This window comes from Salvelinus alpinus, chromosome 32, assembly GCF_045679555.1.
Source record: "Salvelinus alpinus chromosome 32, SLU_Salpinus.1, whole genome shotgun sequence".
In the NCBI taxonomy this organism is placed as follows: Eukaryota; Metazoa; Chordata; class Actinopteri; order Salmoniformes; family Salmonidae; genus Salvelinus; species Salvelinus alpinus.
In genome coordinates, this window is record NC_092117.1 from 22,602,291 (window position 1) to 22,627,012 (window position 24,722).

The 24,722-nt window shown below is 40.4% G+C and overlaps 3 protein-coding genes across 4 annotated transcripts; 2 read left to right on the plus strand and 1 right to left on the minus strand.

The window, feature by feature from the left end:
* Window positions 1-5,096: 5,096 nt before the first annotated feature.
* On the plus strand, window positions 5,097-6,669 carry LOC139562288 (2-aminoethanethiol dioxygenase-like). The gene has a single exon (XM_071379862.1). It carries the CDS (start codon window positions 5,394-5,396, stop codon window positions 6,141-6,143), a length of 750 nt encoding a protein of 249 aa, XP_071235963.1. The 5' UTR covers window positions 5,097-5,393; the 3' UTR covers window positions 6,144-6,669.
* Window positions 6,670-7,309: 640 nt separating this feature from the next.
* On the minus strand, window positions 7,310-9,505 carry LOC139562287 (early growth response protein 2b-like). Its single transcript, XM_071379861.1, has 2 exons — window positions 9,190-9,505; window positions 7,310-8,801 (listed from the first exon to the last, which is right to left on the minus strand). The coding sequence occupies exons 1-2, from the start codon at window positions 9,365-9,367 to the stop codon at window positions 7,813-7,815; spliced, it is 1,167 nt and encodes a 388-aa protein (XP_071235962.1). The 5' UTR covers window positions 9,368-9,505; the 3' UTR covers window positions 7,310-7,812.
* Window positions 9,506-16,521: 7,016 nt separating this feature from the next.
* LOC139562324 (kinesin-like protein KIF11-B) lies at window positions 16,522-24,462 on the plus strand. Of its 2 annotated transcripts, none has more exons than XM_071379934.1 (23): window positions 16,522-16,647; window positions 16,889-16,997; window positions 17,171-17,303; window positions 17,409-17,506; window positions 17,649-17,727; window positions 17,818-18,003; window positions 18,153-18,277; window positions 18,382-18,472; window positions 18,619-18,861; window positions 18,960-19,055; window positions 19,175-19,263; window positions 19,379-19,466; window positions 19,580-19,768; window positions 19,906-20,113; window positions 20,213-20,385; window positions 20,517-20,642; window positions 20,740-20,898; window positions 21,442-21,581; window positions 21,729-22,008; window positions 22,221-22,443; window positions 22,547-22,704; window positions 22,909-23,013; window positions 23,112-24,462. In XM_071379934.1, the coding sequence occupies exons 2-23, from the start codon at window positions 16,921-16,923 to the stop codon at window positions 23,220-23,222; spliced, it is 3,177 nt and encodes a 1,058-aa protein (XP_071236035.1). In that variant the 5' UTR covers window positions 16,522-16,647; window positions 16,889-16,920; the 3' UTR covers window positions 23,223-24,462. The 2 variants fall into 2 exon arrangements, with proteins under 2 accessions (XP_071236035.1, XP_071236036.1); XM_071379935.1 differs by having other exon boundaries at window positions 16,571-16,665.
* The last annotated feature ends 260 nt before the right edge of the window (window positions 24,463-24,722 follow it).

Below are 24,722 nucleotides of genomic sequence, written 5' to 3' on the forward strand. Positions count from 1 at the left end.
ACATTTTCCACATTTTGTTACATTACAGCCGTATTCTAAAATGTATTTAAAAGTTTTTTCCCTCATCAATCTACACACAATACCCAATAATGACAAAGCAAAAACAGGTTTTAGAAATGTTTTATTAATTTAGAAAAAATTCTAAACTGAAATATCACGTTGCCATAAGTATTCAGACCCTTTACTCAGTACATACTGCTTCTATTTATTTACTTTTCTGCTCTTTTGATAATACCATGTCAGTGTAATAATACCATGTCAGTGTAATAATACAATGTCAGTGTAATAATACCATGTCAGTGTAATAATACCATGTCAATGTAATAACACAATGTCAGTGTAATAATACAATGTCAGTGTAATAATACAATGTCAGTGTCATAATACCATGTCAGTGTAATAATACCATGTCAGTGTAATAATACCATGTCAGTGTAAAAATACAATGTCAGTGTAATAATACCATGTCAGTGTAATAATACCATGTCAGTGTAATAATACCATGTCAGTGTAATAATACCATGTCAGTGTAAAAATACAATGTCAGTGTAATAATACCATGTCAGTGTAATAATACCATGTCAATGTAATAACACAATGTCAGTGTAATAATACCATGTCAATGTAATAATACCATGTCAGTGTAATAATACCATGTCAATGTAATAATACCATGTCAGTGTAATAATACCATGTCAGTGTAATAATACCATGTCAGTGTAATAACACAATGTCAGTGTAATAATACCATGTCAGTGTAATAATACCATGTCAGTGTAATAACACAATATCAGTGTAATAATACAATGTCAGTGTCATAATACCATGTCAGTGTAATAATACCATGTCAGTGTAATAATACCATGTCAGTGTAATAACACAATGTCAGTGTAATAATACCATGTCAGTGTAATAACACAATGTCAGTGTAATAATACAATGTCAGTGTAATAATACCATGTCAGTGTAATAACACAATGTCAGTGTAATAACACAATGTCAGTGTAATAATACCATGTCAGTGTAATAATACCATGTCAGTGTAATAACACAATGTCAGTGTAATAACACAATGTCAGTGTAATAATACCATGTCAGTGTAATAACACAATGTCAGTGTAATAATACCATGTCAGTGTAATAATACCATGTCAGTGTAATAACACAATGTCAGTGTAATAATACCATGTCAGTGTAATAACACAATGTCAGTGTAATAATACAATGTCAGTGTAATAATACCATGTCAGTGTAATAACACAATGTCAGTGTAATAATACAATGTCAGTGTAATAATACCATGTCAGTGTAATAATACAATGTCAGTGTCATAATACCATGTCAGTGTCATAATACCATGTCAGTGTAATAATACCATGTCAGTGTAATAATACCATGTCAGTGTAATAATACCATGTCAGTGTAATAATAACATGTCAGTGTCATAATACCATGTCAGTGTAATAATACAATGTCAGTGTAATAATACCATGTCAGTGTAATAATACAATGTCAGTGTAATAATACCATGTCAGTGTAATAACACAATGTCAGTGTAATAATACCATGTCAGTGTAATAACACAATGTCAGTGTAATAATAACATGTCAGTGTCATAATACCATGTCAGTGGTCCCGTGTGGCTCAGTTGGTAGAGCATGGCGCTTGCAACGCCAGGGTTGTGGGTTCATTCCCCACGGGGGGACCAGGATGAATATGTATGAACTTTCCAATTTGTAAGTCGCTCTGGATAAGAGCGTCTGCTAAATGACAAAAAATAAAAAATAAAAAAAATTACAAAAATGTCAGTGTAATAATATCATGTCAGTGTAATAATACCATGTCAGTGTAATAATACAATGTCAGTGTAATAATACAATGTCAGTGTAATAATACCATGTCAGTGTCATAATACAATGTCAGTGTAATAATACCATGTCAGTGTAATAATACAATGTCAGTGTAATCATACAATGTCAGTGTAATAATACCATGTCAGTGTAATAATACAATTTCAGTGTAATAACACAATGTCAGTGTAATAATACAATGTCAGTGTAATCATACAATGTCAGTGTAATAATACAATTTCAGTGTAATAACACAATGTCAGTGTAATAACACAATGTCAGTGTAATAATACCATGTCAGTGTAATAATACCATGTCAGTGTAATAATACAATGTCAGTGTAATAATACCATGTCAGTGTAATAATACCATGTCAGTGTAATAACACAATGTCAGTGTAATAATAACATGTCAGTGTCATAATACCATGTCAGTGGTCCCGTGTGGCTCAGTTGGTAGAGCATGGCGCTTGCAACGCCAGGGTTGTGGGTTCATTCCCCACGGGGGGACCAGGATGAATATGTATGAACTTTCCAATTTGTAAGTCGCTCTGGATAAGAGCGTCTGCTAAATGACAAAAAATAAAAAATAAAAAAAATTACAAAAATGTCAGTGTAATAATATCATGTCAGTGTAATAATACCATGTCAGTGTAATAATACAATGTCAGTGTAATAATACAATGTCAGTGTAATAATACAATGTCAGTGTAATAATACCATGTCAGTGTAATAATACAATGTCAGTGTAATAATACAATGTCAGTGTAATAATACCATGTCAGTGTAATAATAACATGTCAGTGTAATAATACAATGTCAGTGTAATAATACCATGTCAGTGTAATAACACAATGTCAGTGTAATAATACCATGTCAGTGTAATAACACAATGTCAGTGTAATAATACCATGTCAGTGTAATAATACCATGTCAGTGTAATAATAACTGATCGGTCTTCTCAAGCCCTCTACCTTATAGTGGTGTAGTGGTCTGGGTGTAGCTGGTGCAGCGGTGTCAGGCGCAGGACAGCAGAGATGAGTAACACAAGTAACTTTACTCAAATATTCCAATAACATGTCGTAATACCGAGCCCACAATAACGGACCGAACATACATAAAACAATCACGCACAAAAACCATGGGGAAAACAGAAGGTTAAATAATGAACATGTAATTGGGGAATTGAAACCAGGTGTGTAAAACAAAGACAAAACAAATGGAAATGAAAAGTGGATCGGTGATGGCTAGAAGGCCGGTGACGTCGACCGCCGAACGCCGCCCGAACAAGGAGAGGGACCGACTTCGGTGGAAGTTGTGACAAGTGGCTCCCGATTGGTGCAGCGGTCTAAGGCACTACATCTCAGTGCTAGAGGCGTCACTACAGCCCCTGGTTCGATCCCAGGCTGTATCACAACCGGCCGTGATCGGGAGTTCCATAGGGTGGCGCACAATTGGCACAGCGTCGTTCGGGTTAGGGAAGGGTTTGGCCGGGGTAGGCCGTCATTGTAAAATAAGAATTTGTTCATAACTGACTTGCATTGGCAAAAATAAAGGTTAAATTAATAAATATTTTTTTTGCTCTAGTTGGGACCAACTGTTCACTAACAAAGATTGGGGCTATAAGTAGAAGTTGTTAATAAGACTGTGTCAGTTAGCAGTTAGCCACTTCTTATTCATCCTTAGGGATAAGATAGCATGTGTGGAGACTGTACAACAGCCCTGCTTCCTGCAAATACCCAGTGGAGTGTCGGGAGCGCACACATTGACTCTGGTTTGAGAGACCCAACAGCTCTAAGCACATTATATCCATCATGACCTTGAGAGTGATTCTGGAAAACATAAATCCTGTTTATTGCCCAAGTGTAGCATTCGATGTGAAGAATTTTTGCGGAAATAGGCTTGTCTTGCCAAAGCACAGTGGATATCTGTTTAAGATTAAACCTCAAATAGCCCTATGTAATTTAACTGTAACAATGCCCTATTACCATACTGCTGTTTCACAACAAATCAAGCCAAGTGGAGTCCTCCACAGCTCATTGCAGGCCCAGAAGCATAACCTTGATGTTGTTTTCAAAGATGCTACTGCTGCTCTCGCAGAATTTCTAAGACACAGTGATAAATATACAAGTGGCGTGTGGGGTTTGCTGGCAAAACAAGTCCACAAATAAACAGCTTCTTGCAGATATAATTCGTGCTTATTTTGTTTGGACAGAAACACCACAATGGAAGCAAGGAGGCATGACAGTGTCCTCTTGCTTTAGCTATGCTTCTTGCTAAGCTTTGCTTTAAATTTAGCTCTCCAGAGTTTCCACCTGCTTCCATCGAGTTGATACCTCACACGAACCTCAAATAGAGTATCAACCTATTCAATCAAGGGTGCAAAACCCATTTATAATGTGGTTAGGTTATGCATAAAATGATCTGTTGCTGGAATATGCTGATCTGGGAGCCAAGAAGAAGAGGAACAAGGGAATGGACGGGGGCGTTTGTTTCATTTCCTACACATGAGTGTATCCTATTTTTAGATTTTAAAGTTGACTGTCATGGGTGCGTGTGTGTGCGTGCTCTGAATATCGAGAATTCTGGAGGGAAAAGAACAAAAAACAACCCGATGAGGAACGATGACCAAATGTGCCACCATCTGTCACTCTTTTTAGATAACATGCAAAATAGCTTCCATGACAGGTCACACATGATTCATAAAATACATTTGGGTGGCCAAATTGTTAAAAGGCAATTCGGTTGTCGTAACCTACATTGGGCTTGCTGCTGGGTGAGATTAATAGACCCTCTTATTTTCCAGAGGAAATTCTACCATTCTTTCAAAGTCTAATGCTGCTCAGCTTTTTCCATTGATGGAATAATAAACGAGTTTAGTCTTATATGGTAGGCCTTATATGGTAGGCGTACTCATACTAAACTGCTGGCACTGCTGCTCTCTGTATGGTCCAGAATCAGTCAACTCATGTAGAAAGGTCAACAACCTCACTGCTGTTCCCCTTTAATGAGGTGAGGAATGGTATTTGGTTAATGTAGTACATAATTAAGTAATAGTATTATCTCTCACAATTATATATTATTTAAGACGTGTAATTGAAAACAGTATCATAAAAAATAGCATACACATTTCATATGGATTATTTTTTTATCTAATAATTATGTGTTTTGGGGGAAGATAAATACTAATAGTCCATTATTAAACCACATTTCCCATGATGCCCCGCGTTACGTACGAAGCGTTTTCTTTGCGGACGTGTGTGAAAGATATCCATGAATGGTGTGATGGGAGATACATTTGCTGTTGTGCCAGGCAGTGTACCCCTCACTTAAAATTGTATTAGACCTTCTGCTTTATTTATTTTTTATTTGAATGTGAAGTTGGAATATATATTTCACTGGGTTTAATCAATCATTATCAAGGAGAGAGAGGCAGGCAGAATCATCGACAGCTGTGCTTGGAGCCCTAGCCTGCTGCTAAAGCTAGCAAGCGCGAGACTTGTGTAGAATTACAGGACAGCGCTTCACGGGCTAGTTAGCGATCATGCTTCGAGACAACATGACCTCCATCGTACAGAAAATTGCTAGACAGGCGCTTGTAACTTTTAGAAACCCATCTTCATTCGGTGATAAAGCGTTTTTGGGTAATCAATGTAAACTCCAAAGCCTCATGACCGAAATCAGAGCTGCGGATCTGAAGATCCCTCCAAGGAAAGTTGACAGCGCTTCTACGCCTTTGCCACACAACCCCCCGGTCACATACATGCACATATGCGAGACAGACGAATTCAGCATGGGGGTGTTTCTGCTAAAAAGCGGTGCTTCCATCCCCTTGCACGACCACCCGGGAATGTACGGAATGTTGAAAGTTATGTATGGCAAGGTTAGGATCACCTGTTTTGACAGGTTGGACAAATCATCTAGCGTGGCCAGTGACACGCAATTCAACCCTCCACTGCTACCTTTTCAGAGAGGTGCGCTCAGGAGGTCGATACTTGGGTCGGTCGGGGAGTTTACAGAAGAAAGCGGACCGTGTATCTTGACCCCTGACCGAAACAACCTTCACCAAATCGATGCAGTCGATGGGCCCACCGCTTTCCTCGATATTTTGGCACCCCCATATGATCCAGACGACGGGAGAGACTGTCATTATTACAAAGTTCTGCAGTCTGCCCCGGATTCTGAGGACAAAAAGGCTGACGGTCAAAAAGAAGTTTGGCTGATGGAAGTATCCCAACCTTCTGAATTCTGGTGTGGTGGTGAACCATACCCCGGCCCTGAAGTGAAGATCTGAAGCGCACCTGCTATGAACGCTGAATTGATTTGTGAACCATTGATTCTCAGGACCATGTCAAAACAATATGTAAATGTATGACGATCATGATTCCTACAATGATGGATTATGGAATGGGATTTGTCACAGTGCTGTGTAATGGGAAAACATGTCTTGTGAACTAAAAGCACGATTCCTAAATTGGACTATGCATTCTGCCTGTAATGAAAGTACTTAAGCAGTTGATAAATTGTGATCTTTGCACATCAGCTCTAATGTATTTGAATTTTTGATAAGCATTTCATGTCTTGAAATGAACTGAAACCATACACATTACTCAAAATAAAAACATAAAGGTGGATTAAAACTAAATGGTGGTGTTCAAGCACATTAAAATGTCAAAAGCCATGATTTGCTCTAAGCATGTTTTCATTGGATCAAACTACATTATTTGAGTTAATCCCATGGGACATGGATTACTGAATGACCATCTTATAAATTGCTTCATTAATTGAGCTTCCCTAATTAAACTTAAATCCCATAATAACCTTGCTTGCTTCATCATTTTGGGAGCTTGGCTCAATGTGCTGTGCTTTTAGGAGAGCACTATTGAATTCATTGCTTGTGACCTAGGGGCCTCTTGTGGACATACTGGGTATTACCTCAGAAGGACAATGTGACTAGTAGCTCACTGTACAGTTGGAGTTTTTACAGCATAAACCTTGACAGTAGCCTATAGTCTACTTTCAAATGACCAAAATAAGACCAAAAAAACAAACATTCTACAACACAAAATGGATTTCATTGTTGTTTAAATAATAAACCATGTCCTTTGCCCAGTTATTTAATTTGGATTAGGTTTAAGAATACATTTGTGAAACAATGAACAAACACACAAACAAGCAGTTATCTAACATATTCTACATTTATTGCAAGAAGCATCAAGTCAGTTAAAGAACAATGCTCAGTGTGTAAAAACACGTAAAATGACACATGTAAAATAAACATATTTCCCCTTAGTTACTTTCTGTAATGATCTTACACAGATTTGACTTTCATCTTCATCCAACAAGTAACAGGAGATTTTAAAAAGAAAAGCAAACGTAAGCAGTTCAGTTCTTAATTGTCTCTCTTGACAGTACAGGGCTTCCAGTTTTTACACACATGGGACTCTAACCCCCCCCCCCCCCCCCCCCACTCTCAAAACTGGATGTGGGTAATATACAGAACATACACGCCCCTGGCCAGACCACTCAGCTCTGTGATATTGGTCATGACACTCCTTTCCCAGCTATAATGCAGGAATACCCATCATGATCTCATCTATTGTGGGAAGTCTCTCAACACTGGCAAAAGTGAGGCTACTTGCTGGCTGATACCCCCTATTCAGCATCTCTGTGACTATTTCCCCACCTACTCTATTGAAACACGTTCTATACTGAGCACTTGTGTTGGTGCACATTTACAGTTACGTTATGAAAAATGTATTCTATACCTAATATAAATGTGATAGCTCTGTCCGTTTATGTTGTTATTCATTCTGCACCATATATCCAAATGCATTAGTCACCTTAATTAACCATAGTCTGCTAAATTCAGTGTGCATGTTTGATTTGGATATTATTTAATTAATTGGTGCTGCAGGGAAACATCATTTATCTGAATGTTAAAAACCATTCTGCCTGGGTCATTATGATGACTTTTTCTCTTTCTGTCTTAAGTGGATTTTCGTGTGTCTCCTTCTTTCATCACTCCTGGCAAACTTTCTTCCACAGTGGTCGCAGGAGAAGGGTTTTTCTCCAGTGTGTGTCCGGATGTGCGTAGTGAGGTGGTCACTGCGACTGAAACTGCGCATGCAGATCCGACACTGGAAGGGTTTGTGCCCTGTGTGGATCCTGACGTGTCTGCTCAGCTCGTCCGACCGCGAGAACCTCCTATCGCAGCTCTCTGCTGGGCAAGGGTATGGTCGCTCATGGACAGGCGTTTTGCTTGGGAGATTTGGATACTTTCTCGGTCTCAATATTGGCCTCAGGGGTAAGTTCGGAGTGTTGTAGGGATTTGGTGGACAAGGGCCCTCTGTCGCAGGTCCCCCAAGCGTAAAATTCCTTATTGTGTTCAGAGGTGTCAGAGGTGGTGGAACCCTCAGAGAGTCCAGTGAATATGGTAACGCTTTCCTGTCAGGAAATGCCTGGATGTCTCGTTGGCAGTTTGGCTGGAAGAACCCGCTGTAGTCAGGCATGATGTTTAAGAGTGCGCTGTCCACTGTCGACTTTGGTGATGTATAGGATGAGTACGACGGCTGTGGATAAGACATGGGGCAGGTTGACGTTGCCAGGTAGGTTGATTGATCCTGGTACATATCCCCGGTACAAGAGTAAGACGGCGTAGCATACATGTGGTTTATATCGTGTTGACTCTGCGCCATGGTGCAGCTCACAGTTCCTGCGTAAAAGTTTGGTGGTTCAGGCGAGGGCAAGGCAGGCACCGGGGACGAAGCTGCCACCCTTATGTCAGCACTAGCTACGTTAATGGCACCCCCGGGATTCCAGTATCCTCCTAAACCTCTAGAATTGATCGAGAACTTCCCCGTGTATGCCACAGCCTGAGTGCTCCGTGGCTGCGTAAAGTTGCCGTGGTAAATCAACTCGAGGGTGCCCTTTTCTTCACTAAAACAATCACCTGCGAAGCAAAGAAAAATAAATGTTAGTTATGTGTCAAAAAAACGTTGATTATTGCTTTTACGCAAGGGTTTTTACTATAACGCTTTTTGTTTTTTCGCGCGGTTGCGCACCACTTTGTGGTTTTGTAATGGGTATGCAGGAGGTTTCAAGTCACATAACGATTTAGAAAAAATACATTGATTTACCATAGCAGACCATCTACTTGATTAATATTGACCAATAATATGGATTATCCTCAATTTAGGATAATCTCAAATATGACTAATAATGCATTTTAATCCTACATTTTTTGTAAAGTTGATGAGGACATATGGCTTCTTTTCTATTGGCCATAACCGCAAAATATAAATTAATATTTAACAAAAATATATTAAATGAATTCTTACCCCCCTCGGTTTCACCCAATTGGCCGTGCTGTTTCCAATATGATTCAACTTTTAACCCAGTTCCCGTCTCTGGCAATGATGCGGATATTTCCTCTTCCATTGAATAGATTACCTCTTGAATGTCTTGTATAAAACTACTGGTGGGTACACAAACTTTGTCAATAGTTTTAGCTGTCATTTTTTTGACAAGACAGTGCGCTTCAAGCCTTTACGCACCTTTAAGCACACAATATATAACCTTCAGCTGTCATGGTAAAAACGCTCTAATGCTGTATTCTCTGCCATATCATATAGTGTTCCCTACGCTTGGGAAATATCATCTCATCTCGTTATATTATGGGGATGCAATATTGTAATATGCATTTAAAGGGAGTCTCTGAATGTCCCGTAACGTCACTGACCATACAAGGACTTGGTGGTTAAAAAGGGAAAAGGTTGGGCTAGGGTTGGGTCTCAGGCTTGATGACGACATCAAAGAACACTTGTCAATGAATTTAAAAAATACATAACCAAAATTACTTTTATTTTTGCGTCGTTGATGTTAGCCTGTTTAAGTTGAGTAAATATTAACACATGTATGGCCTATTTTATTATCAATATAATACTCGGCTTGCTGCCAAAAGCCTGCAGGAATTCCAGTAACACTTCACCAAAAATGGATTTATCCGGTTTAATAGACGACACCCTCTTTTTACTTATATAGAATACATCCGCTAAATTGGTGTTCATGAAATATCGGGTCGTGCCAAGGAAGAAGCCCACACAGAAGCATACGAGACGAGCGACTTCCCGGGGGAGGTTTGGCACTGTGCTTTAGAGTGGAGCGTTCCTTAGGAAAGTTGGATCAGTTGGTTAATTAAGTATATTCATTTGTTGTTCTATATCCTTTTATAGTCTGGGCTAACATTTTGCAAAAATGGAAACTTGAATTGATCGAAGTGCTATATCTACGTACATATTTTTTTGTTGTTGAAAAATCTGTATAGGTAAACAACACATTTATGAAGCCTTCATAAACCCTAAATTAGGCATGTGCTTCAGGATACTTTAGAAGGAATATTCCTTAGCCTATAACACCCTTTATGTAGTGTGACTGTTTATAAATGATTTGTGCACTATATATGTAGTGCCATGAGTTGTCCATCTAGAGTTGTCCATTTAAAGTTGGCCTGTTTGTAGCCTGTGTATAGGAGGTTCATTAGATAAGCTATTAATCATTTGTGAATCGTGAGTTATGGGTTGCCCACATGTATAGACTGAAAATATTTATGACATATCTCTCCACCTACTCAAGACCCCACTGTATTGAAGGGATCATCTTGGGACAGCAACCCCTTCCTCTCTTCTCAGCAAGCTGCCCTCCGTTGGTGTAAATGACACCTGGCTGATGTCTGTAGGCTTACATGTGACAGGGTTGTTGATCCAAGGGCTGTGGTAGATAGTGATAAAACAAGGGGAAGCCCTTTAAACACTGTCTAAAGCCCTGCACGTCCACTATGACACACAGGTAATGAGACTGCTCCTCACGCAAGTAGAGCTAATTGCTATTCTGTCTCAGGGGACACTGTCTCCTGATAATGGAGATGATCTTTGGTCTTAATATGCAAAATGTGTCTGACATGTTCCTAATGACATCATACTCCCTAGGAGTTGTTGGCATATTTGTTTCCGAAGGTAGTAATCCTTAAGAGACTGGAAACTTTCCACATATGCCACTGTAGGCTAATGTATGTCATTTTCTATACCCAATATGACAATGTAGGAGACACAAACAAATTGTCCATAGGCTTTTTTATATTGTCTATAACACCAGCAACAACTTTAACACTTGTCCAATTGAACATGATAGACCTACTTAAATAAGACAAGAAGAGAGAAGAGAGAGAGGAGAGAAGAGAGAGGAGAGAGGAGAGAAGAGAGAGAGAAGAGAGAGATTGGAGAGAAGAGAGAGAGAGAAGAGAGGAGAGAGAGAAGAGAGAGGAGATAAAAGAGAGAAGAGACAGACAAGAGAGAGGAGAGAGAGAAGAGAGAGAGAGGAGAGAGAAGAGAGAGAGAGTGGAATTGAACATGATAGACATACTTAAATAAGATGAGAAGAGAGAAGAGAGAGAGGAGAGAGGAGAGAAGAGGAGGGAGAGAAGAGAGATTGGAGAGAAGAGGAGGGAGAGAAGAGAGGAGAGAGGAGAGAGGAGAGAGAAGAGAAAGAGAGAGAGAGAGAGGAGAGAGGGGGAGAGAAGAGGAGAGACAGACAAGAGAGAAAGAGAGAAGGGAGAGATGAGAGAGAGAGAAGAGAGAGGAGAGAAGAAACAGACAAGAGAGAGGAGAGAAAGAGAAGAGAGAGAGAGAGAGAGGAGATAGGGGGAGAGAAGAGGAGAGACAGACAAGAGAGAAAGAGAGATGAGAGAGAGAGAGAGAAGAGAGAGGAGAGAAGAGACAGACAAGAGAGAGGAGAGAAAGAGAAGAGAGAGAGAGAAGAAAGAGTAGAGAGAGAGCGGAGAGAAAGAGAGGAGAGACAGAGAAGAGAGAGAGAAGAGAGAAGAGAGAGGAGAGAGAGAGGAGGGAAGAGAGAGAGGAGATGGAAGAGAGAGAGGAGATAGAAGACAGAGAGAAGTTAGAGAAAGAAGAGAGAGAGAAGATAGAAATAGAGAGAGAAGAGAGAGAGGAGAGATAATAGGAGAGAGAGAAGAGAGAGAGGAGAGACAGAAGAAAGAGAGAACAGAGAGAGAGAGGAGAGAAGAGAGAGAGAAGAAGAGAGAGGAGAGTGAAAGGAGAGACAGAATAGAGAGAGATGAAAGAGAGAACAGAGAGAGGAGAGAAGAGAGGGAGAAGAAAGAGAGAAGAGAGAGAGAGAGAAGAAAGGAGAGAGAGGGGAGATATAGAGGAGAGAAGAGAGAGAGGAGTTAGAAGAGCGAGAGGAGATAGAAGATAGAGAGAAGAGAATGAGAAGAAAGAGAGAGGATTTGACTAGTGAGAAGTTTAGGAACGGTGTTCCCTCCCTATCCCCTCTCCCCTTGCAGGGGGGAAAAGGAATCCCTTTTTAAGTACTCTTTTTAACGCCCACAGTTCCAAAAATGTTAGTGTATTGTGTGAACGCCGCCTTCCTCAGGCAGATGGGTTTTTTCCAGGTCCAGTGTCCGGCCGATAGGCTGCACAGCGTGCCTCCGTGGGGAATGGTGCCCTCCTTGCACCCCTCGCCCACGCTCCGCCACATTGAGCGGGATTTAGAGGGGGGGGCGTTTTGTGTTGCCTATGTCTCAGTGTCACCTAGGGGTCTGGAGAGCCCCGCATGACGATTAATCAAGTGTCATGTGTGGTTTTTGTTAATATGGATCTTTGTTTTCTAACACTAGACTGATATAGGAGACTTTTCTTTGTTATTGTGTTGTGGTTTTTTGTCAAATAGTTAATACATGCCAAATATATCATGTTTGAGCTTTGCATTAAGCTTTCTTATACATTAAAAACAGACCAGAGAATATTCATTCATAAATGCACGTATTGCAAATGGGATGAATGTATGTCTAGATGTGTTTACATCACCCCTGACTTGAATCTTAGACATCTTTGAAATCACAAACAACAGTTTTAAGAATGACTTTACACTACAGCATCAATAATTAATAGTACTGTATTGTACATCACTTTCTTTTGCGCTTACTTTCAAAACCCTCCATTGTGAAATTGAGGCCCGATTGCTTGTCTAGTATTTTGAGCAGCAATAAGATACAATGTCCAAATTATAGCCTAGTAGCAGCCTACCAATACACAGTGGCACTGGTTAGAAGTAGTGTGTGTGTATACAGTGACATACTGTACTTCATCAAGAGTGAGTTATATTTATAATGGATCCTACTCTTCTATTTCCCAAAAGACATTGATTACACTACCTTCATTTCATACCTAACAGTTAACATATTGGGTATATATTGTAAAGGTTTAAATCATTTCATACCTAACAGTTAACATATTGGGTATATATTGTAAAGGTTTAAATCGTTTCATACCTAACAGTTAACATGTTGGGTATATATTGTAAAGGTTTAAATCATTTCATACCTAACAGTTAACATATTGGGTATATATTGTAAAGGTTTAAATCATTTCATACCTAACAGTTAACATATTGGGTATATATTGTAAATGTTTAAATCATTTCATACTTAACAGTTAACATATTGGATATATATTGTAAAGGTTTAAATCATTTCATACCTAACAGTTAACATATTGGGTATATATTGTAAAGGTTTAAATCATTTCATACCTAACAGTTAACATATTGGGTATATATTGTAAAGGTTTTAATCATTTCATACCTAACAGTTAACATATTGGGTATATATTGTTAACATGTGTATTTAGAAAGTGATCTATTCTACATATTTTTTACAAGCTTAAAACAACAATACTGTAACTATGGGCCAGTTTCCCGGACACAGAATGTGTCTTAGACTTAAAGGCATGCTGTGTTTGGGGAAACTGGCCCTAAGATTTCTGCATGTTCAAGAAAACTGCAGGGGACAAAGAAAAAACACACACACACATGAAACAGCCCCTGGATTGCTTACCTGTAATATAATAAAGATACTGGTATGTCTCCTCGTTCAGGCCCCGAGGCAGTGATAGCAGGGCCTCAGATAGAGACAAATGCTTCTGCTGTGGCAGTCCCCTAACATCTGAGCAACCACAGTTACCCGCTAGATTCTTACTCCTCCAATGGAGTAGGTCATATAATGTTTCTTTTTCTGAGCGACTGATGGAAAAAGAAACAATAGGATTGTTCCCACTTCACTTTGCTTCCACCCTCACAGTTAAAATTGTTATGATAATGAAGTGGATTTGTGAGACCCAGCAGATTGGAATAGAAAAGCTCTCTTTGATCGGAGGAATCTGAGGTGTTTGGGTCACTCAAACCCCATGCCTGGGGCGTGGCCTGGGTGACAGCTGCTCTCATGACGATGAAACTCCAGGAGAGGGTCATCTCAGAGACCCAACAACCATCTATGAAGAATTAATTTCCAAAGAACATGTAGTTTTAGATTCCTCCAATTTTGGATGAGCTACATTGTAGCCTATTAGTTAATTTAGTGATCTACCCTCATTTGCTTCATATCCTCCATCAGGTGTCTCATGTGATTTTGGAAATGGAAAACCCAGAAGATGCATGCAATGTGCATTTATTTGCTTTTGACTTTTTGATTACCTAGATAAGTTGTTTATTCTTGTTCTAAAAGTGAGGGAATCAGTGGACTGTGTGTGGCCATTGAGGACTGAAATTAGTCACCCTTTTCTACCACCGTTCAAAAACACAGGTTCAGATAATTTTTTAAAGTGCTTTATAATTGCTGAATAATCACACTGGGTAGGGAAATTGTGTGTGTGTGTGTGTGTGTGTGTGTGTGTGTGTGTGTGTGTGTGTGTGTGTGTGTGTGTGTGTGTGTGTGTGTGTGTGTGTGTGTGTGTGTGTGTGTGTGTGTGTGTGTGTGTGTGTGTGTGTGTGTGTGTGTGTGTGTGTGTGAGAGAGAGAGAGAAGCACACAAGGGAATAACCCCCTCCCCACTAGGATGAGTGGGTAGATGCCCAAGTGGAGATGGATGACTGTGCTCTGCAAGGTTGATGGGTGGTGTCATGTCATAAAATATGAGACAAAGAGTAGAGGTAGAAAAGGTCTTACTTGGCAAATAAAGGAAATAATCTGGCGATAGAGGTGAATGGCAGCACTTCATTGACTCACTGCTAGTTGTTTTACTTTATCTTGGGAAAACATGATGAAATACTGGAACAATTGATTATTGGAAACAATTATATCAACATGCCATATATATATATATATATATATATATATAATGTCCCCTGTTCTTTAATTTGGGTTTTACAATCTCTGTTATTTATTATTCATAATCATATTATATTTCAATAGTCAGACATGACCAACTTAAGAAAAACTCAGTTGAAAGTAAATTATTGTGCAAGCACAGAAGGATGTGTTATGTTCTTGCTGCTGTTTGATGTATTAATTAATCACAGAGAGTAGGCTATTGTATTCACCAGTGGGTTTACCAGTCCAGTGCAAATCTCAAACACGAATGCAAATCTCAAACACAAACCGTTGTTCATCTACGACAATCTGATATCTGAATGTTGGCGCTGGATGGAAGTGTGCTCCTCAAATGGCTCATACTGTGTAACTATGAGGGCAGAAAATACTGGCATAATGAGCTGTGTGTCAAAATGACATGGGCATTTCACCCACCAGTCAATCAAGTAGTGGTCAGAAGCCACGCAGTTAAACATAAATGGATTCTGTGCTGTTTGTTCAGCTTCAAGTCTGTAGGGTGATTGATGAACTGATGAATAGATAATGTAGACTACATTATTAGCCGACACAAGATACATTTGTTAAATTTGACTTTTAGGCTAGATTGGAAAATAGTATATCGCATGTATGCTATTCCCATAGGCTATTAGGCCCAGGAAGTTATGTATTTAAAGGCCCAGTGCAGACAAAAATTATGATTTTTTTTTGTGTTTTATATATATTGCCAAACTATGAGGTTGGAATAATACTGTGAACTTGTGAAAATTAGGATAATGCCCTTTCAGTGTAAGAGCTGTTTGAAAAGACTGCCTGAAATTTCAGCCTGTTTTGGTGGGATGGAGTTTTCACCAGGTAGTGAATTAGTTAAGAAAGAGAGTTCCTAACCTCTCTGCCAATAACAGCTAGTTTTCAGTTTTCCCCTCCCCACTCAGACCACTCCCAGACAGTCCTAGCAACATTCTTGCTTTAGAAATTGTTCTTTGCTAAGAATGTATATACTTTTTTTTTTTTACCATTTTAATGGAAAACTATTACAGTAAGGTACTTAATTGTTACCCAGAAATGATTTGATATTGAGACAAAAATGGTTGCATTGGACCTTTAATAGATGTTGGTATTTTCCACATGATTAATTCCACAAAATGAACAGCCATATAACTGACTATAAAGAACTGACTAGGATGTTTTTATTTTATTAATATGACTATTCCTGTATTCCGGATTATGTGAATGCAAAATTAACAACATGTGGGGAGAAAATTAAATGACCAGATCCATTAACTTTCCATTTGGTGTTTGTCATGTAAATGTATTTACCTTGAATCACACATGAAGCCAAAACGGGATTATTTTTATGGGCATACCAAAAAAAGCACATTAGCGCCATCAAGTGGATATGTGTTCCAATGTAAAGCTCAGTTCCCGTGATGCATCTCGCCTCCATTTTTCATGTGACCCCAGACTGCCAATAAAATCGCGTTTAAGAAATTCCGCCTAAGCCATTGGCTGTACATCTGGGTTGAAGAACATTTAAAGTTGTGTTTGAAAAATTCCGCACGGTAGCGCGCCAGCGGTGACGGAAGTCATATTTGTTCAAAAGTACTTAGCTACAAGATAATTGTTCAAAAGAAACAATAGAGGTAAGAGTTCATCACTTGGTAAGGACAATTTTGGGGCTCGTTTCCGGTAGCTTGTGTTTTTTTTGTATATCGCACTATTTGCTAGCTGTAGCTAACATTCTAAGTAACGTAGGCAGTTATCTTGGTTGACACTAGCTAGCTCACGTTAATGTTAGCTGACTAGGTTAGTCAGAGTAGGGGTTATGTTAGTTAGCTAATACATTTGTTTTTAAATGGGGGAAACTGGGTTTATGTGTTACAGTTGACTTTTGCAGTATTGAGTGTTCTGCAAACATGTCTACGCACAACTCGTTCAGTGTCGCAAAGAAGGATGAGAAGGGGAGAAATATTCAAGTCGTTGTGAGATGCAGGTAAACTAAACTTGACTTGTATGAAACCACTGGGAGTTGGGACTAAAAGCAACTTGATCATAGCTAATTAACTTGCTAGCTAAATGGACAAGAACATCAGTGTTGGTATCACAGCAACAGTAGTTAGTTAGCCTAATGTTGTCTTACTAACTTCTCTGCCCATGCCTATTCAGACCCTTCAACAACGCGGAACGCAAGTCTGCCGCCCATGGAGTCATTGACACAGTAGAGAATCGAAAAGAGATCAATGTGCGAACGGGAGGGATTGGCGATAAGGCAGCTAGGAAGACGTACACCTTTGATATGGTAACTAATGTAACGTTTGTCTAAATTGGACAAACCACTATTATTGGGTTGCAAGGTCATTTGTTCCTAATGTGCAAATTACATGTTATCAAACCCTCGCCTCAGGTGTTTGGTCCATCTGCCAAGCAAATTGATGTCTACAAGAGTGTTGTCTGCCCTATTTTGGATGAAGTGATTGGTGGATACAATTGTACAGTTTTTGCGTAAGTACTACCTAAACAGGGGTTAAGTGGCATATCCACAAGGTTACATTTAGTCATTTGAAGCTGACACCTGCTACTGGTGCTAAGGTGGTTGTCAGTTTTATACATGTTTTTGACTAAACGGTTTCTTTCTGTCATTTAGCTATGGCCAAACGGGAACAGGAAAGACTTTTACAATGGAAGGAGAAAGATCTCCAAATGAAGAATTTACATGGGAAGAGGTATAACATAACTTGTATCAGATCTGTCAATTAACTTATGTTTTTTTTTTTATAGCTTTCAATATTTGTGATTTGAATGGACTCTTTCAGGATCCTCTTGCGGGTATCATTCCCCGGACACTTCATCAGATATTTGAGAAGCTGTCCGAAAGTGGGACAGAGTTTTCTGTCAAGGTTTCCTTGCTGGAGATCTACAATGAAGAGTTGTTTGACCTGCTGAGCCCTTTTCCTGATGTCACTGAACGTCTTCAGTTGTTTGATGATCCACGTAACAAGGTACTAACCAGTCTCTTATGTACGTACCTAATGGGTTGAATCACACTTGTCTGTCAACATGTCACTGCTGCCCCCCAGGTTGATTTTCTTAATCTAATGGTCATATTAAAACCTGCTTTTGAAGGTTAAATATAATTTCTGTCCTTCAGAGGGGTGTTATCATCAAGGGCCTGGAAGAAATCACAGTACACAACAAAAATGAGGTTTACCAGATTTTGGAGCGTGGATCTGCCAAGAGGAAAACTGCCTCCACTCTCATGAATGCGTACTCCAGGTAAACCTGCATGTCTGACCAAATAAAATTGTCTCATACTAAACCACAGGGTGTAAATGTTTGAGTTGAGTGTTTGTATTTATCTGCCCCTTTTCGTTTTTCAGTCGCTCTCACTCCGTGTTCTCTGTCACGATTCATATGAAGGAGATAACTGTTGATGGAGAGGAACTGGTCAAGATTGGAAAACTGAACTTGGTATGGTTAACTGGTATTACCTACAAATACATTGTCATACACCCCCTACCAGTGACATACAAAGATGGATAGCACATTTGACCTGTATGTGCACCTGCTTGTGTTGCCCATCAAGAATTCTAGCTAATGTGACCCTCACCTTGTAGGTTGACCTTGCTGGCAGTGAGAACATCGGCCGGTCCGGTGCTGTGGACAAGCGGGCTCGTGAGGCTGGCAACATCAACCAGTCTTTGCTGACACTGGGCAGGGTGATCACTGCACTGGTGGAGAAGAGGCCCCATGTGCCCTACAGGGAGTCCAAACTCACCCGTATCCTCCAGGACTCACTGGGAGGCCGCACTAAGACTTCCATCATTGCCACAGTTTCACCAGCCTCCATCAACTTGGAGGTGTGTTTGTCTGGCTTTGTTATTGTCTCTTGGCATCGATGTCTAGATTGATATCTAATTTTATCAATACTCAACTTTTCGTTTCATGAAATCCCCAGGAAACTCTGAGCACACTGGATTATGCCAACAGGGCCAAGAACATCATGAATAAGCCTGAGGTGAACCAGAAGTTGACAAAGAGAACTCTTATCAAGGTATATAAGCGTAGAACAAAACCTCTCAATTTGAGTATGCATGCTCTGTTTACTTTATGCATGTGTATTTTATTTATGGTAAAACATCTGGACTGAAAAATATTGAATTTCATCATCAGGAATACACAGAGGAAATTGAGCGTCTAAAACGGGATTTGGCTGCCACTCGTGACAAGAATGGAGTGTATCTGTCATCTGAGAACTATGAGTAAATGCCCATTGTACAACACAAATGTTGTGTATGAATCAAATGTTTATTTCTAAAGTCTGAATCCCTTCCAAAGGAGAAAGTATATAGGTTAACATTTCATTAATCCCCTTAGGAGCATGGCAGCTGCGATATCTTCCCAAGAGGAGCATATAACTGAATACACAGAGAAGATTGCTGCAGTGGAGGAGGAACTGAAGAGCGTAAGCTTATTTAGAAAGTACTCATATTTTACTTCCTGTTTTTGGATGAGCAGCACCATGGTTACCGGCTCCACTTGACTCGTCAAACATGTGTAACCGTCCCTCCTCCCCAGGTTACAGAGCTGTTTGAGGATCGCAAGGAGAAGCTGGACAAGTGCACCAATGACCTAGAGGAGAAGAACCAGAAGCTGCAGGAGACTCACAGGGACCTGCAGAAGACCAAGCAGAAGCTCACTGAGGAGGAGTTTATAGTGTCTGAGCTGGCCACCACTGAGGAGAAACTGTACACCACTGCAGACAAGGTTAGGGTGATATCATTACGACCAGTTAGGACAATGTATAAGGGCGTCTACTAAATTACTAAAATTACACTTTTGAGAATGTACAGGATATTCAAATAACTGATTTAGTCTAAAGTTATGAGTTAATGTTTTCCCAGTTGCTAACAACTGTTGACGCAAGCACCAAAGATGTGTCTGGCCTGCATGCCAAGCTGGAGAGGAAGAAAAAGGTTGAGGAGCACAACTCTGAGACCCAGATGAGTTTTGCAGACTGCATGGATGCTATGTTCAGCCAGATGCAGAACTCTGTAGAAGACCAGCACAGCAAGCACCAGGGCATGCTGGACTCCTACAAAACCTCAGTTGGTGAGCAACTTGAAATGGTTCAGTACTTTGAGTGATATGAGCGCATCATAGAATTTGATATCCAATTTAGTCTTTTACTCTCCCCCCCCCCTCCCTCAGAGGGTCTTCTCACAGTCAACGACAAAGCTTTCAAAGGAGCCATGGCTACTGTAGCCACGTCCTTCTGCAGCATCAAAGACCTGGTTGCTGATGGCGTGACCAAGTGTCAGGCTAAGATGATGGAGCAGGAGACGCTGTGTGTGGAGGCTAAAAACAGTCTGCACCAGGTTTTGGTATGGACAGAAATGAAGCCGTCTCTATTGTCTTATCTCTGTTCTCATCTTTTCTATTTTTTGGGTGCAAGAATCTGTATGAATAGAGAGGTGGGAGAGGTTTCATGATAAATGCAATCCTGGGTTAACAGGAGGAGCATAAGCTGGAGCTTGAGGAGGTCCTGGTGGCCCAGGTGTTGCCTGGTCTGAGTGCTATCATGGCCATGAACGACAGCCTGAGGAAGACACTGGAGACCCACCATGCCCTGGCAGCTAAGGTAAAGGAAGCTGGCTGAAATAATGCACAATACTGTTCTCAAAATACTTTTGAGTATACATGATGGACAACTTTGTGAATTCATTCCTTTTCCCCAGATGGAGTCCATGAAGGTGGAGACGGCGTCATTCTTCAGTGGCCATGCCCAGGACCTGGCTACCCTGAGGGAGACTGCAACAGAAGGTCTCGGCTCCCTAAAGACTGAGCACGACAACCTGAAGGAACAGATCAGCAGAGCAGACAAGGAGCACCAGACGGTACAGCCTGGGATCTGCTTGGAGTTGTGTAGTCTAAAGCAGGGGTGTCAGGCCATGGGAAAATATTGATATAATTTAAAATGACTAAAACGTAATCGAAACTGTCAAAATAATGGACCTAAGTTCAGTTTCTTCACTGTGTCCAGTTCGCTAATCATCATCACAAATGAAACCTAGACAGCGAGGGAGTATGAAATTACATAAACAATGGACTATTCTTTTGGGCAAATGTTGACGGCAGTGTTTCAATGTGGCCCCGGGACAAAATTTGTCTGACACCCCTGGTTTAAAGTATTCTCTTATCACCCTCTTACATATCTTGTTTTTTTTTCAGATCATTGCAAAGTAATACTACACCTTGAGATGTACAATAGTGTTGCTCTTACAGCGGTGTCTACTCTGCTTTGATGCCATTGATCCAGTCCTTGTTCAACATCCAAATGTTGATGAAACCCCTGTCATTCTCACTATCAAGGCTGTATGGTCAACAAGTGTGCTTTTCTATCTGACCTTGTAACATACCTTCTGTTTCTGATCGTACAGGGCATGACCCAGGTGATCCAGTGTCTGCAGAACCAGCTCAACCTCCTGGCCATGGAGACCCAGAATAACTACGCTGGCCTGATGAATGCCTCCGATGCCCTGCAGGTCCCTGTTCAGTCCCTTCAGCAGACCCTTCAAACGTAAGTGCAACTGGGCTGTCTTAACTGGGCCATTGACATGTCTAATGATTTCTGTCCATAGTGTGGGCTTTGTTCATTTGAATCTGCATATTTTTCACCTGATATGTTTGCCAGGGCAGAGCCTCTAACTTAGCTGCCCTTCTCCAGGAGATGCAGTGTGTCTGAGAACCAGACCGCCACCCAAAAGGAGCATCTAGAGTCCACCACTGCCAGCTTGATCTCTGAAGTCCAACAGACTGCCCAGGAGGCCACGCGCACAGTGGACGAGTGCTCCGGCTACTGCAGCCACCTGCACAGCTCTCTGACCCAGCTGGGTGAGAAGAGTCTGCAGTGGTGTGCCTCTACCAAAGATGGCATTGACTCCCAGGCCCAGGCTCAGCTCACCCTGATCAGAGACCAAACCGCCTCTGCTCAGACCCTGCTAACGGTAAACTATACACTCGGATAGATTGTTGTGCAGTTTTACCTCAAACGGATGCTTGTTGGTGTATGAAATGGCGCATTTAGCGCTTGACAGTTTCTGGTACTGCAATTTTTGTTTTGCAAAATTGTTTAGCTTTGAACTCCATGCGCAGCTTCTTACATGTCTAATCATTATGACTGAAATCCTGACCGGTGTTTCTCTGTGGTGTTATTCAGAGAGTGGAGCAGAGCTGTGAGGAGAGGGTCCAGGAGGTGAGTGGGCAGCTGAAGCAGCAGCAGGAGATGGTGAAGGAGGGTCTGGGGGCCATGAAGGAGCAGACGTCACTGGACCAGAACACCCTGGAACACCACCAGACGGAACTCAAGGCCCCCTTGGAGGATGGCCTGGCCCGTGTCCACAGCTTCCTCAGCGAGGAGCTCCTACAGGATGTCCCAACTGGTAAGCCTGACATGGATGTAATGTTAATCTGGCTTTTTTCTTTTCTACACATTATTTTCCCGAGTCACTGACCTGTCATGTTTCCTTCAATTTGTTCTGGTAGGTGCAACTCCTCGGAGGAGGGACTTTGTGTACCCACGTCTCCTGGCCAAGTCGAAGAGCAGAGCAGAACTGCTGGAGAACCTCCGCCACAAGCAGGAGGAGCTGCAGACGGCACTGTTCCAGTGTGACGCAGTGGAGGAGGAGAACCAGGTTGATCAGGTACACTTCAGAAAATTAGAGCCCAGTATTTCCTGTTTGGGGCTGTATTGCAGATTACATTGACATGATTACATGAAGTCAACTGTACAGACTCTATGAACTTTGACTGATCTTGACTGTTCAGCATGTATGACATGTAGTGACAATGAAAAGGGTGACTTTCAGAGAGTACAGAGTAGCTTTAATCTATGACTGTTGCCATAGGACTCTCTGGAGGATGAGGTGAGTGGCTATGACTACGTCACTGAGCCGCCTTACATAGACGAAAACCTCATGTGCTACGAGAACGGGAGAGTGCCGTTCTTCAAGGTAAGATCACTTTGGTGTTTGGCTAAGTACTGTCATCTCCCAGTCCCAGCTATAGATGGCATTGTTTGATTGTAATGTTTTGTTTTGTTTCCTTTCAGCAAAAGAAGGCCGGCAAGAAGGAAAAATCAGTTAATCATTCCAAGATGGTAGATAATGATACTCAGGCAACGCCGGTCAGGTCAAAATTACCACTCAGGTGTCAGAACTAGTAGAACTTGACCGACCTTTACATTTCTTAACTATTTTGTTAATCTTTTACCTGGGTCGTCCCACCAATTAGGTGCCTTTTTTGAGTTGTGTGACTTGGTGGGAACTTTATTTCACAATTTTACCATTCTGTCAAAGAACACATTCAACTTAATAAACACTTTTTCCAATCTCATCTTAAATTGTGCATGAATCCTGTTGTGACAGGGTGAATGTAACCTTGTGTGCAACAGTGAGTGGCAATTGAATGCAATTTTCAACATTTCTAGCCCCTCTATGGGTTTCACGGTTGATGTTATGCTCCGTTTTCCACCACAAAACATCAGACAATGGCCAAAAAGAGTAGAACCAGCTCACCTGCTTTTACACTATGATTTGACCATTAGATGTTCAGTGTTTATTTTTATTTTTTTATTTTTTAGGCTGCAATATGGACCTGACCAAATTCCTATAGAAATGTGTTATAGATCTGTCATTCAAAATGAAAGCAAGTCAAAAGTGCTAGATCTGTTCTATGCTACCTGTTAAGTTTTGTTTTTGGGTGTTTTGATTTTGTACACCAGCTTCAAACTGAAAATACAATATTTTTGGTTATTGAAATATATTTCACAGCGGTTTAGATGGTACAATGATTTGCTACACTATACATTGCTTGTTTTGTCGCAAACTGAAATTAGGCGAACTAAGAATTTTAGCAACCAGGAAATGGCAGATTTTAAAGGAGTAGTTTCACCATATTAAAACAAGTGTTTCACGTAACAGGGTTGACCTTAAAATTAGGGACTTTTTTTATACCTTAATGTATAAGTAATTACATAAATATTCAGAAATGACTTTCAAAGCAACAATAAATAGGGCTTTCTAAAGGTGGTAAACATGAGATGTTGGTTAAAATGTCCTTTGCATACTCTGACTTCTAGGGAGATGTCAAAATGCTGGTTATTGGCACTTTAGCAAGTCTTTATTCATAAAATCTGTGTTCTATATTAAAGGCACTTCATTCTAATATAACATGCTTTTAAAATTCAGGATTTGTGCACAATTTCTACTTATAATATCAAAGGGATGCAAAGTTATTTTGTGGAACGACCCTTTTCTGTGTCATTTTACTATTCATTTTCTCTTTGTGTAATGTTCTGCTTCTTATTTTGTTATAAAAAAAATTGGCAAATGAATGAGCTAGAAAACATTAACTTAATTTTATGTTTTGTACGTCAAACTATTAAACTGATATTTTTTAGATGTCGGCTTCCTCTGAAATGTACAACATAAATGATCATTTAGTGGACTGCCACAAGTCCGTACTTAAATGCAATACTGGGAATTGTCATGAGCCTTTTAATGCAAATGAGTATGAGGTTCTGATTATTAGGGCTCAGTTTCATGGCCAGGATGAACTGGTTCAAGTTATGATGCAATAATTTGGATGAAAGGGGACTTAGTTTATAGGAATGATTTGAGTTAAATGTACAAAAAGCTCACAGTAACCATGTTCAGTACTG